Raw genomic sequence first — 14,531 nt, 5'->3', positions numbered from 1 at the left:
CTAAGAGCAGAACTGACCCAGCTCCTCATGGTAGGCCGCATTGGGTGAGCTCGCTGAGGCAGTGCTGGAGAGCCAACCCCAGTAGTGACGGTGACGGAAACATGGTGGGCTGACCAACCCAGCTACCAGGCCCAGAACCTGGGCTCTGAGTTGGCCCACCCCAGCATCCACCTCATCTATTAACTGCTGCAGCTCGTGAAGGAGGCAAACCTACAGATCCAAAGCTGCAGGGTCTCCACAACACAGGGCAACGGCAGAATATGCAAGGAGTTCCAGTGAAAGTTCATTATTGATCGTACAGCAGAAACCAGAGGCCTCGAGCCAGACCAATGACTCATGGCAACAAACACTTCCAAGTAAAGATACGTGGACTAAAGGGTAAACGGCGTGACTCACTGGGCCACGCTACAGCTTCCTTGTCAAGGTGGTGATTCTCCTTTCTCGTTTGCTTTGTTTGGTTTTCAGTTTTTCCTTTAAATTTTGTTTTGGGGAGGGAGGTTGCAAGGGCGGAGGGTGGATGCGAGGGGACAGGAAGATGAGTGGGACTGGGGTACATGATGTGATGTCCACAAAGGGTCAACTAAAACAAAAGACTTGTCTGCACCATGAAATCGACCTCCCCATCAATAATACTACACTACCATTAAAACTAACTTCACACCTTGCAAAAGGCTCTCAAGCTCATATTTTCTTTTTTATTGGGTTATTTGTTCTTTATTTTATTGATTTTTATTGAGCTCTACATTTTTCTCTGCTCCCCTCCCTATCTCTCCCCTCCCCTTCAACCCTCTCCCATTGGAGTACTACACAGCAGAAAAAAATAATGACATCTTGAATTTTTGCAGGCAAGTGGATGGGGCTAGAAAATATCATTTTGAGTGAGGTAACCCAGACTCAGGAAGACAATTATCACAGGTACTCACTCATAAGTGGTTTTTAAACATAAAGCAAAGAAAACCAGCCCACAAATCACAATTCCAGAGAACTTAGACAACAATGAGGACCTTAAGAGACACATACATAGATCTAATCTACATGGGAAGTAGAAAAAGACAAGATCTCCTGAGTGAATCCAGCTTATATTTTCATGCAGGGCTCCGAGCTGCTAAGCGGTACCACCCACCTTAAGTCCCATTTTACCAAAGGGAACTGGGAGCGCAGAGCAGAATTGAGATCCCCTAACCTCCTGTGTCCCAAACACAGAACTCTAAACTGGATCAAAATGACAATTTTCCCCAGCTAGGACTTCAAAGGGAGAAGTTAGCACAGACACCAAGGATTGCTATAGCTCAGTTCTCCTCCAGAGCCACAACAGACTGAACGGTGGGAAAAAATCAATGCTCTCCCTGGCCTTCTTTTCCTACACTGATAGTTATGACCAAGTCCTACTGGAAGGCAGTTTGTAATCTGGTCCTGTCAGCCTATCTGCCGCCTGCTGCCAAAGGTGCCCAGCTGAGCTTCCACTGACGGGTTCTCCTTGCCAGTGTCCTTCTTCCCGCTCGAGTACAGATCTGAAGGATTTTTCGGCTGTTTTCATCTCGTGCCCTAGCCAACAACAGGCTGCAGAACCCCCGTTCTCCTTGTCAGAGCAGTGCACACTCCACACATAGGTGAAAAAAAAAACTATCAAGGACTAAAAGTGAAATCAGAGACAAAAGCTCATGCTTTGGTGACAATGAGTCCTAAGACGCAGGTCTGAGAATAGGAATCCCAGTGTAAAGTACCAGGTTTCCACCAAACGATGCAACAACTCCCTAACTAACCAGTCACTAACTAGTTCGTCTTGCCTCCTTCCAGATCTTTCATTTTTACGGCAGAGAGATCAAAAAGCTCAGAGGCAAGTCCTCAGGCATGCATAAACTTTCAGCATATAGGAATGGACTAAAGTCCCCTGGAGCTATTTGTGTTCATATACCCCCTTTTAAATAAAAGCAACATTCTAGATGGTGAGGTGTTGGGGTGCAAACCCAGCGCCTCTGATGTCAGAATCACCTGGATGATACGAAAAGTGCAGATTCCTGGACTCCATCCCAAACTAAACGAGTTAGAATTGGTGGGTGTGGGAACGGGAAAATGTGTTTCATCTCACGGTGATGTTTGTGAAACATGGCTCTAGACAAGTGTCCTGGAGTTAGGAAAATCTGAGATTGTAGTGTTGGGGGGAAAAAAAAAACAGGACAAGAAGTTTCATGCCAAAATACTGTTGGCAGCAGTATGCATGTCTGTAGGTAAAAGAACTTTTACACACCAATAGAGACAGTCATGTCCAAATTTAGGACAGACGGAGATAACAAGAGAATGGCCCGACTCTGAGGTAGCTATCAACTCCTCCTTCAAACACCTCATCAAGATTAAAAAAAGTCTTCTCATGCCGCTGTTTCATCACATTCTACTTTTAAAACAATGCCTCTTGTAATCAGCTATAGAGTGTCTACATCACCACAGACACCCAGTCTTGTTACACCAGAATCAAATGAAGAACTGGGAACATTCCACAAGGTGTGAAGTAGTCTGCGGCTCACTGGGTGAGTGTTCATCGGATGGTTTGTATTCTGGTTTTTGACAACTTACTTTTTTAAAAGAAGGTAAGAAGATATTCCGATTTAGCAATAGTTACTTCTTCTTACGCCTTTGATTGGAGAAAGATCCCAAAAGTCAGGAGTTGTCAATGCCTGCTACTATTGCTTTCCAATGACTTTCCAGTGTTTTGGTCACATGAAACACTTTCTGTCAGGACTAACAGAAATCTGATAGCTTGGCCACTTTGGGTTCTTTTCCAAACCCTTTGGCTCCAGAACTGCTTAACAGTAGGAATGCAAAGCAGCTTTTGAGCCTCAATTTATTTTATATGATAAACTACTTAGAGCTGAATATTGCTTTCTTAGGAATGATTCAAATCCAGAAAATGCCCCCGATATCTGTCCCAATTTTTACATAAAAAGGGAAAAGTACTGAAGGTTTTAACACACTTAGCCCAGGAATTCTAGCAATGCTTAGTGCATTAAGGGTTAAAATCTCATTTGGTTCGTGAAATACAATTGGGACTTTAATGAATAAAAAGATATGAGAGTTAGCCCCAACTTCTTACAGCTAATTTTTTAATATATATATATATATCTTTTCTTTGAGTCTAGGGGTGCAGCTCAGCAGAGGTTTGTCTAGCATGTGCAATGCCCTGGGTTTGATCTCCAGCACCACAACAAACAAATCTTTTTCTTTATAAAGAAGAAAAATGTAATTTTAAGAACAATGGGAACCTCAAAGACTGTGGTGAGAGACCACCACATACCACCTTTTTATTCAACACGACTCCAGAGAGAATCAGAATGACTTTCTCGGAGGTGAAAGGTTGCTTTAAATATTGACCATGAAATGTAACAGTAAAATACTGCAAAAACTGTATTTCTGGTGAACCGCTGTCGTGGTGAGACACAGCACTTCCATCAGAATTATACATCGCCATTACTATCATTCATCCCGAAAGACAGAAGGATCCTTTTTAAAGCAGCTCAATGGAAATGTTTGTGCTTATAAAACTCCTCAAACCTCTTCACACTACAAGGGGAAGCCCACCTTCTCTGTCACCATTTTAGGTTCAACATCCATCCTTTAACTACAGTCTTAGCATCAGCACACCCCAGGATGACACAACTGAAGAAGATGGTGACTTTGCCTTTGAAGGCCTCATAGCTCTAGAAAAAGGGAAGAGGCCCATAAACAGCTCAGTACAAAAAGCCTTAATGTGGACCAAGTAACCAGACAGGTAGGGAAAGTAAAATTCACTTGTTTGAAAGATTCGGGTGAAACTCAGCTGAAGACAAGATATCTTGGACAGGACTTTTAAAAACTGAGCAAATGAAGAGTCTAAGAGGCAAGACTTAGACTTAGTAGGGTAGCATCAAGAGGAGAGAACATTTTGGCAGAAAGGTAACGGATGCAGAAGAGGTAGAGAGACACATGAATTAGACCCTGCCTAAAACCTGTAGGAAACCAGGCCTGAATGAGGGGAAAGAGCACCAGGCTCTAAACAAACAAAAACAAAGTACAAAAGGCAGTGGGTGCTACAACGCCAGATTTACCAGTGCCCTCTTTGGAGTCCATGGAAAAGGGCACTGTGGCCTGCTGGAGAGATATGTACCCTGTGGGGTAGCCATGGCAGTATCGTCCATGAAAGGAGGACTGATCTGTGTGAGTCAGCGGCTGTCCTGGGTGCCGGGTGACTCAACGGATGCTCCTGGAACATTGTGGGATGAGGAACACTTTGAGTAAGAAGATGTGCGGAGGACTCGGGAAGCAAGGAGCAATCCAGGAGAAAGTGTCCTCTCACCAGGCCAGCTCACCTAGAGGCGGGGCCTCTCAGCACACACCTGCAGCTCAGGAAGGACTGGCTTAAAAAAAATAGACGGGTGAGTCATGGTCATATAGTCTGAGTGCTGTCCTACTCTATAGAGCAGTGCTTCTCAGCCTTCCTAAGGCTGAGACTCCTTAATACAGTTCCTCATGTTGTGATGACCCTAAGTCATTTAATTATTTTTGTTGTTACTTCATAACTGAAATAATAGAGGTAATAAAGTTATACATATTCTATAAACAAAGGCAAGGGGGCCAGGCAAGGCATCTTTAGCTATGTTATGTACTTGAGGCCACACAAAACTTACGCCAGGATAGTAGGACTATAGTGTATTTCTTGTTATACACTGGCTCTAAATTTTTAACTCTCAGATGCCAATGAACATCAGTAAGCTATGCAAATGGGGAGTTCATAAAGATTTTTTTTTTAAAGAGGGAACAGGAAAGACTCTCCTCAGTTAAGGACCATAGAGTCTGAAGACAACAGAAGACCATAAGATACATGAAATACATCTGGGCAAGGTATGAGGGTCCGCGGCACAGGGGGAACTTTGTGGCTTTGTTCTGTGTAGACAAAGGGGTTTCTTGAAGTTTGCCCAAGCAAATAAGGCTTTCCAAGAAGGGATGCGGGTCAGATAGGAGAAACGTGCTGGCTGCCTGTTTGATGAGAAGGCTCAGCCTAGGAAGAAGAGGTGTGGGGCACCAAATGAGAAGGTATTCAGACTCAGTGATGGTGGAGGTGGAAGACAACCATTAGATTCTGAAGGGCAAGAGCACAGACTATTGGAATTGCAGTGTTCCGGGGTTTATAAGCTGTCTTTCCCTCTCTGTAATCCTTAGTAGTTTGAAAAGCTTATCCCAGCTTTCGGAGAGAAGGTAAGGAAAGATTATCCAATTGACCAGTGGCACTGACAGCCCCAGGTTATTCTGAGGGAAGAGGTGGCTACTTTTTTGGTGAAGTTGGAAGACATCAGCTCTTTAAGTTGCCTGCAAAGCATCAGGGACCAGGCCACCACTGAAGTGTATTTTACTACTCTAGTCAAACTCCACAGCAATACAGCAAGATACACAGACCACATCACCTAACTGAAAACGCTATGTTCTCAGAAATGTTAAGTCACTCCTCACTGGGGCCGTGTGAATAAAATCCCACACTGCTAACCCAACATTAAACACCAATATAGCAGCAACTGACTGGTCGGGTCTCCCTGCCTTTGAGTGTGATAGGCCTGTCCTGAGGGATTTCTAAAAGTACCTCATCTGCTTACTATTGCTTCCCATGGTATGGTTTATGCTTTCACAAAAAGGCAATGTGGCTAATCATGACACGGCTGTGAAATTGTATGTGCGTGCGTGCGTGTGTGTGTCTGAGGCAGGTTTTCATTATGTAGCTCAGGATGGCCTGTCACACGATGCTGGCCTAGGACTTGAAGCAATCCCCTTGTCTTGGCCTCCAGAGTACTGGGATTACAGGCACACACACAATATAAACACAAAACTGCAGATATCCCAGTATGCATGGTTAATGGCAGTTAACACCCGGCATGGATGTTTTGCAATGTTTTACCTCATGTGAGCCTCATGACCATCCTTGGGGCACACACGTGTGTCCTGTCACTTTAGAGAGACTAAGACTGGGGCAGGAGAAAGGTGACCTGATAGACCTGGGTCACCCAGCTTCCAACCCAAGGATTCGAACCTAGATACTATGACACCATGGTCCTACACGTTTTATTGTCTCAAACTGGGAAACTGAGGTTTGAACTTCGATGTCCAACCTGATCTTTTTCCATTCTGGCCCATGACACAAACGCATCTGAACGCTTCGAGAACCTTCTTTATGCCCAGTTTCATCACACTTGTTCAAGGGATTCTTCTGCTATTTGCTGGCCAAATCAAACCTTTTCCTGGATGCCTTTGCTGGTATTTCAGCAAGTGCTGGTACTTGAGCAAGCCTGTCTGACTCAGGAGCTAGCAGAAATGACACCATTTCCCCATTCCAGCCTAGGGTGACAAAACAATACAAACAGGCCACCCATAGCATCCTGACACGTTGACAGTGGCAGGAAAAACACACCAGGCCACATTCTCCTTATCTCGGACAGAGAGGCGAGAGTACAAAAGACGGCTGTTTCCTGACAGGCCGTGATAGCTGGAAGTGCTGGGGACCCGGGCTCCCATTTAAACTGCTTCATTGTGAAGAGAGGATCCCATTCAAGCAGAAGTTCTGAGAGCTCACTGTCCCCGTCTGTCCCATCCTGACTTCTCTCAGAGAGTGGAAACCTGAATGAGGCGGGCTCATCGCCACCTCCGCTGAGTTCTGAGGAACTCTGAAAATGCACAAAAGGCCCTCTTTCTTCACCTCCTAACTGCATATCCATTACAGTACTTAAGGCGCAGACAAAATAATTTTGCTGGTCATTGAGTAAGCAAAACGGAGGCAGCCAGATCAAATTAGACAGTGGAAGGCCTTCACAGCGGTCTGGGATCAGGGCCGCCCTTGCAGTGGCCCTCTCCCATCACCGAGCTCTGCACCGTCTTAACGAGACTTTTCCACAGGGCACAGATGCCTTATGTACTGTCGTGAACCTCAAGGATTAGCTATGAATTGGTCTCAACTCCCACTGGGCAGTACAAGGTATAAGAAAGGGCACACTCTTGACCCCACAGGCACCGGCCCATGACCTTTACCTTGGTTGGACCAGTGGAGTTGTTGACAAATATTCCAGTCCCAGCAAATTAGATTGGCAGTGATTAAACTATGGTCTGGTTCTCCGAGGAAAAACAGGATTCTTGGAGAATTAAAGGAACGAAATTTTCTTTATCTCCAGCTCTTCCCCCTTGAACTTCTGCTAGGTGTACTTTCCAGACAGCCCAGCAGCGAGCAAAGCCCAGGACAAGGCAAGTGACATTTTGGGAACAACTCCAGATCTAGGTGACGCTAAATCAAGAAACCAATTCCTAGATTCCTAGGATGAGGGGCCCCACAGACCTCGAGTGAGTGTGTTGTGGGGGTGACGGGCAAAGAACACTGGAGCTGAGGTAGAAAGGAGGGCGACAATATTATCTTTGCCCTTCACATCTTAGATCTTCAGAAGAGCCAAGAACTCAAGCGGCAAACAATAGGACTTAGAGTGTGGGCACACCATGCTGCTCCTGGAGTTGGTAATGCTCTTCCTTAGCTCATCCTGACTATCTGAGTAGCAGAGGACGTCCTTGCTCTGATGGGCGGTCTTACCATCCTTGTAAGTGCACACATACCATCCCTGAGATGTGTAATGTAAATACTCTTAACAGAGAAAGTGACTTTTTAAACATTCTTTAACATAAAAAGTGGTTCCGAAAAAGAAATTAAAATAACATGACATAATTATCCAACAGGATAGCCACACAATCACAAAAAAATCATCTTGTCCCAGTCTGCTGGGTAGGGAGCACGCTTTGGTCATCGGAAAGCCCTGTTAGCTTACTCAGAGACCAGTGCCAGGAATTCTGTGATCTTGAGGTCACACTGCCAAGATTCAAAAGCCATGTCGATAGTAAGCGTTTGCACAGATACAGGAAAGGGAGAAAGCAGCCGCCAACGTGCAGCTCCAGCTGCAGAGCAGGAAGGCAGCGCAGATTTGTCAATTGCAGTAACTTTACCAAGGACTGAAAAGGAGCTCTTGCTCGCTCTCTCGCTCTTACCTAGCTCTCCCCGGAGGTTGACGAGTTCTTGAGAGAGGGTTTTGTGTTGCTTCAGAGCTTCCTCCCGCTGCGGAAAACACACATCGGGTTACTCAGGGTTTGGAGAGGGTCCCTTTTCAGTAAGAAACACGTTTACTATTGCTAGGAAAACGAGACCCAGAATCGAGGAGCCAAGACGCAAATCACTTAAGCTAACAATTTGTGTCGTTAAAAACAAAGCAAAACACAGATGTCCCTTTGCCATGAAGGAATTTGGGGTTTCGAAAATCTGTATTTTTCCCAAGTCCTGGTGAAACTTTCCCCTGAGGAAATGAATGGCTCATTTGAAAATATTTGCTTTGCGTCTGGTGCTCACTGCAGACCCATTGGCGCTTTCAGCTAATGTATACTGTACTTAAGTAATGCATTCTCCCCCTCCAAGGGCAATAAAGGCCTAATCGGTTTAAGATAAATATTTAATGTTCTAAACATAGGCACTTATAAGGACTTTGTACCATATCCGCAAATTAAAAAAAAGTTTTTGTTACAGGGCCAATCCTATACTCTAAACAAGAAAAAGAAAGTTTGTTTTTAAACTAGGACAAACCAAATTTAATCTCTTAAAGATGAAATTAAATTGATTTTATCCAGCTACACACCATTTCCCAAGGATTATTACATCATGGAGCAACTATAAGTCTAAATACCTTTGACAGAAGTGAAGTAAAGGCAATCAGGAGGCTGTTTGTGCAAATATCAATCTTGCGATAAAAAATAATTTTCAAGTTACCTGCAGATCTGGAGCAATCACACATCCACACATACAAACACAATCGTTAGACACCGTTCCCGGGGTTGCAGATTCCCTGGCACCAGGATGGAACTAAGAAGGCAGAGAATTTCCAAGCTCTCTGCAAATGCCCTTCCTGGGATCACCACAGATGTGGGGCTCCCGCATCTGGATCACAGTGTGGCAGAGATCATGAGACTGGCCTCTGCGGGCTAGAGTTGCTTCTCAATCCAAAGCACTTAGCCCTGATTCCAGACAGGGTCTGTATTAGTCCCTGACACCCTTCCAGTAGAGTCCTGTAAGCAAATACTAATTACCCTTGTTGCTGTACATGGAGGAGACAGGCACATTTTGCTGCTGGGGCAGCCCATTTTCCAGCTTCGGTCTCCAACTCCCCCACCCCATGCACTGTCTGAGTAGTGCACAGGTGGCCCCGCCTCCCACCGGGTCGGGTCTGCCCACATTCAAAGCTCAACCCCGGAGGAGCGGAGGAGCGCCATTGGCCCTAGTGGCCTTCCCTCGCGTCCTGCAGGTTACTGCCTCAGACTCCTCTCTCTCTCTCCACAGAAGCTGATACTGCAGCTCCTGCCTCTGGCACAGGCAGCCCGCGATTACTTAAAGCCACAGCCCTTCAATTTATGAGAAATGGGAGCCAGACATTTCCCTGATCGATCGCCACTTACTTAATATCAGCAGGGGCGGAGGAAACAGAACCGGGACCCTCTTTGCACGGATAATGGAGCTATTTTTAGATGTGTGAGCCTTTTTTTACTCTCTCTCTAATTGAGGTCATTATATTATCACGCTTACTAATAGAAAAGGGAAATTTGTTCTTCAAAACCCGTATGCTAAAGGCATGATGAACTAGGCGAAGGGCAATCGGGGAGCCCTGCTGTGATTCAGAATTTTAGTTGACACTACAGCCGAGTGCAGCCCATTGATGCTTTAGAGACCGGAAGCGCTGACCTGGGAGCTGGAGATCACACACATTTGATCATTTTTATTGGACTAGTCCCTCAGTCTCTTTCCTTATGGATGGCTAACAGTGACCGGGAATTTTAAAGTACATTTTCCCACCGGTATATTTACACAATGATGCTTGATAGAATCCTAAAAGGTTTTAACTGTTTAAGCTGTGCTGAAATCAATCAAGAACTTCAAATTTAAGAACTAATAAACAATTGCTTTTCTAATGCAAAAGTGAAAGTTTGAGGACAATAGACTAACCCACAAATACATTGTTCTCTTTTCTTCCCTCACTATTGGCCCCAGGCTTGCTTTCCTCTGCCCTAGACTCCCCGCATTCTGGGATTATAGGAATGTGCCACCACACCCGGGCTTTTCTAGTACTTTTGAGTCGAGCCTTGATTTTATTCCCACACCAGATAAACAGTAGGTTTGTCACTGGAGTTGAGGAAAAGCAGAGGACAGCTCTATTAGACAAGCAGATCTCAACCTGGGAACTTGCTTCAGGGTCCCCTTTCCCACAGTAGCCAAGTTGCAAACAAGGGGGAGGGGTGGGGAGGGGGCAAAAGGCAAGAACTGGAAGGAAGGTGGCAAAGGCCAACGCTGGAGATGCTTCTCTTCAGAGAACTGTGGAAAAGCCACATGCATTTCCACACACACAAGGGGTGTTACCTTATTAGTGGAGTGATGGCCATCTCTCCTAACTCCACTGCCTTAACCGTCCTCAGACCTCTGCCAGTTCTAAACAGCAAGGGGATATCAAGGTCATTTGTCACCCAGCCTCATTGGCCAGAGGTGGGGCGGGGAGGCAGAGGGAGACAGTCAGACTACTCTTCCTGCACAACAGGTTTCTAACCCTCTGAATCTGGCTGTCGTCTCTGCTCTAGTCCTGGGTTCATGAGAGCCCGGTACTGAACCATGGAAGGGATGGATTTCTTTACCCCTAGAGGGCTATTATTTCAAATGTGTGTAAACTCCCTAGAGCCCCCAGAAGCATATATGTAGAGCATATGACCAACGCACCTGGATTGGAAGCTGAGCTCAGGTACAGTGCCTCTATGAGGGGCTGGAATTGTCCAGCTCCTCCTCACCGTCCCAAGCTCATCTGTGCAAGTGAAAAGCTATCCTTCTTCCAAGATCCTGTCGATGCCCCCCCCCTTTGGATGTCTGGTTTTCTTAACCTGATACATCTTATACACTTTCTGGAAAGTTAAATGTCTGATGCACCATCTCCTCCCCCAAATGCCCAGAAGCGACATTTATCTTTGTGAATTCTAAGTTATTATTCGACTATCAACTAAGAACATTTCATATCATATACATACACATAATATGTAAGAACATTGAGACATAGATAGCTACTGCCTTCCAGGAGCTGGGAACTTAGCGGGGAAATGTCCAAGACCAATTCTTCGGTCATCAACCAAATGACATCATCTGAGGGGAAACAGCACAGGACCATGGGAAACTGGGGATGTTAAATAGGATCTACTCAAAATGCACTCCATCGAGCTCATACTGTAACAGACATACTGTTAGATTCTGCATGACCATCTGGGTTGCTTGCCCTTTAAATGTACACATTAGTTACTCCCAGATTATAAAATACATTCTGCCCATTGGAGACAGACTGATTTCTTCAGTGGCTTAGGTTAGTGTCTCTGTCATAGATGATAAACCACTTACAGTCCAGACAAGAGGTTCATTTGATTATCTTTGTGCCATATACCATGCAGACCCCTCCCCCAACACACAGTGAGACTGGAGAGAAAGGTGGGGACTCCACATGAAGACGCTTTCATACTCATGCATTAAATATATGAAATGCTCTAAGGAAAAAAAATGGGATTCTCCATAATTTAATTACGGTCACTGGGATGCAAGCACTTAGTAGCTGGCTGGCATCCACTGGTGTGCCTGAACTCTGCTAGCTACCAACTAACCTCAAGAGCACAGGGAATTTTACAGGAAAGAGCTGCATCAGACAGTTCGGACATTGCTATGTCTGATTTCCTCCGGATCAGACTGTTAGCAACATTTAACCCCTCCTCTTCTCCCATTTTTTTTTTCCTTTTTAAAAGGTGCTAGCCTAGGTTAGAGTCTTTCTGGGGGAAAAAACAAAACAAAACAAAACCTATTTGATCTTGTTTTACCTTACCAAGAAATCTGCCTAGCAACCCTTTAATGAAGACTCTGAGGACATCAATGCTGGCTATCAGTGTCCAAATGTTTCAATAATGGGTACGAAAGTAAAGAGTTAAGAGAATTTCAGTTGCTTAACTCTCCCTGTCTTTCCCTTTCAACTGTTTCATAACAGTGCCTTGTACACATTAGGCAACCAGTGAGAATCACTGATTGTCAAACAAAGGCGTGAAGAACATTTACATAGTGCTCTTACGTGCATCTTGTACGATATATCTGGGGTCCCATCTTCTCCCTCCGCTTTGTCCACTCAGGTATGCTCTGTCTATTGCAATTCTCGGGGTGGTTTTTACAAAGAAAGAACTGGAGGCACACCCTGCTCCAGGAACCTCTATCTTATAAAAGCATAAATAGGGGCTGAAGAAATAACTCAGTGGCTAAGAGCACTGGCTGTTCTTCCAGAGGACCCAAGTTCAATTTCTAGCAGCTATACAGCAGCTTACAACTTTCTGCAATCCCAGTTCCTAGGGATCTGACGCCCTCTTCTGGCTTCTATGGAAACTACAACTAAGTAAAGCACAGATGTACATGTATCAAGCACATAAAATATGCAGAAACACGCACAGAGTGAGGACCCATCATATAGGGAAAATAGTGTAAGTTTCTGAGTACAGAGGGTGGGTGGACGGTAGAGGTAGATAACCCAGGAAGGGGTCCCTGAGTTTGATTCAGCAGAGTCACTGATACAGAGTCGCTCTGCTGTGGTTTGAACAGAAGCATCCCCCTACACACTCAAGCGCTAAGGGTTTGACCACCCCATCAGCTGGTGCTGTTGAGAGATGACTGGATCATGAGGATGTGAACTTCATCAGCTGGTTACTTCTATTCCACAGATGAATGCAGAGTTGAATGGGCTATTAGGAGGTGGCCCCAGCTGGTTGGAGGAAGTAAGCCACTTAAAGCAGGGAGTTAAAGGATATTACTTTGTGCCTGGTCTCTTCCTGTATCTTTTCCCTCCTCTTGTCTCTCATAGCATGAGTCACATGCTTCATCACTTCCTACCATGATGTTCCTTCTGTACTCTTGTCTCCCATGGCGTCAGCTATGTGCTCCATCACTTCCTACCATGATGATCTTTCTCTCCTCTTGTCTCTCATGGTGTGAGCCACATGCTTCATCACTTCCTACTACAATGATCTTTCCTCTCCTATCTCCCATGGCATGAGCTATGTGCTCCATCACTTCCTACCATGATGATCTTTCTCTCCTCTTGTCCCCCATGGGATAAGTCACGTGCTATATCGTTTGCTTTCTGCCATGATGTTCTGCCTCATCCAGTAATGGTGGGGTCAAGTAATCACGGTCATGTATGAGAACTTTAAAAAAAAAAGATTCTTGAAACTCATTAAGAGTATGTCATGCTGTGGACTAACAAAACATGGCTCAACCTACTAAATCCACGGCCATTTAGATCTAGGGCTCCATCTAGTCATTCCTCAACAAGCACCTGATGGACTACATGACTTGTGTTTAGGGGCCAACTTCATCTGGGTCAAAAAGACTCTTATTAACACCATATGTGTATATTCCTTAGGATGCTCCTGCCAGAAGGGGCCCTTAGAGGTGAAGACAGTGGGATGGTGGATCCCTGCTTCCTTCAAGTCCATTCCCAGACTTTTACCCACAGAGGAGCAATGAAGGCAGGGCTGTCTTCTTAACTAGCATTTGACTTTGTCTGTAGAATCAGTCTGTGTACATTGCATGCAGGTCGTGATGCAATGATGCTCACTTACAAAGGTCTGACTGTGCAGGGATCCAAGGAGAGCAGCAGCCAGGATTGGCCCTACTAGCTGTCTGGAGGCACTGAGCTCTCTGCCTTGATTTTCTTATTTGTTCATTCCCATTACTATGGTCTGGGTGAGCATTTAGGAAGATAAGTGCCAGGTACTATTCACAAATATCAACTGCATCTTGTTTTCCTTCATCTCCCTAATACACAACCGAGCAGCTGGGCAGTGAGAGGGCACCGTGCAAAGGAGACCAGTGTCAAATTATGGAACTGTATAGTCAAAGCTAATAAAGCAGAATCATTCCTAACAAGTATACATAATTGAATAATTTCCTAGTAGGTGTATTTTTTTAAAAAGTTAATTTTAGTAGTTTTTCTTTACTCAGTTCAAACATATACCATCCCATTTCAATCTAATCAATAAAATATCAATAATATATCCATATGCTCTTTTTCTTTCTAAGTCTTTAAATACCATGTGTAGCTCCCGCCTAGTCTCAACTCATAATGATTATTTCACAGATGCTCTATACCCTCCTGAAAGTCTTGGCTACCACATCAGACCACCTGCAGGCAGTGGAGAGCCACTAGAGGGCCATCAGCAGAATGTAGTGCTCTGCAGAGTTAGCAACGTGTGGGAAGGACTGCGGAGGAGGGGTGGAAACATAGAGACGCCCACATCAGACCCTCTGTGGGCAGTGGAGAACCACTAGGGGAACCTGAGCAGGACTGAGTTAGTGTGTGGGAAGGACTGCAGAGAGAAGGGTGGAAACATGGAGGTGTTATTGGAACTCAGTGATCAGCCGGGTCTAAACAGAATGACCTTGG

The 14,531-nt window shown here is 45.0% G+C and overlaps 1 protein-coding gene across 6 annotated transcripts in view; it reads right to left on the bottom strand.

The window, feature by feature from the left end:
• Mtus1 (microtubule associated scaffold protein 1) overlaps positions 1-14,531 on the bottom strand; it is a 140,115-nt gene that overhangs the window by 17,909 nt on the left and 107,675 nt on the right. For 5 of the 6 annotated variants that reach the window (XM_087901032.1, XM_087901031.1, XM_087901030.1 and 2 more), the window contains one exon: positions 8,038-8,104. In XM_087901032.1, the coding sequence (XP_087757158.1) occupies positions 8,038-8,104 (67 nt within the window). Of the gene's footprint in view, positions 1-8,037; positions 8,105-9,123; positions 9,276-14,531 lie in introns of those variants that run through there. The other variant, XM_048441724.3, reaches the window with a different exon arrangement.

This window comes from Myodes glareolus, chromosome 23 (genome assembly GCF_982192425.1).
Source record: "Myodes glareolus chromosome 23, mMyoGla1.1, whole genome shotgun sequence".
NCBI lineage: Eukaryota > Metazoa > Chordata > Mammalia > Rodentia > Cricetidae > Myodes > Myodes glareolus.
Note: the sequence above shows the minus strand (reverse complement) of the source record. Positions and strands in the feature narration are given on the sequence as shown.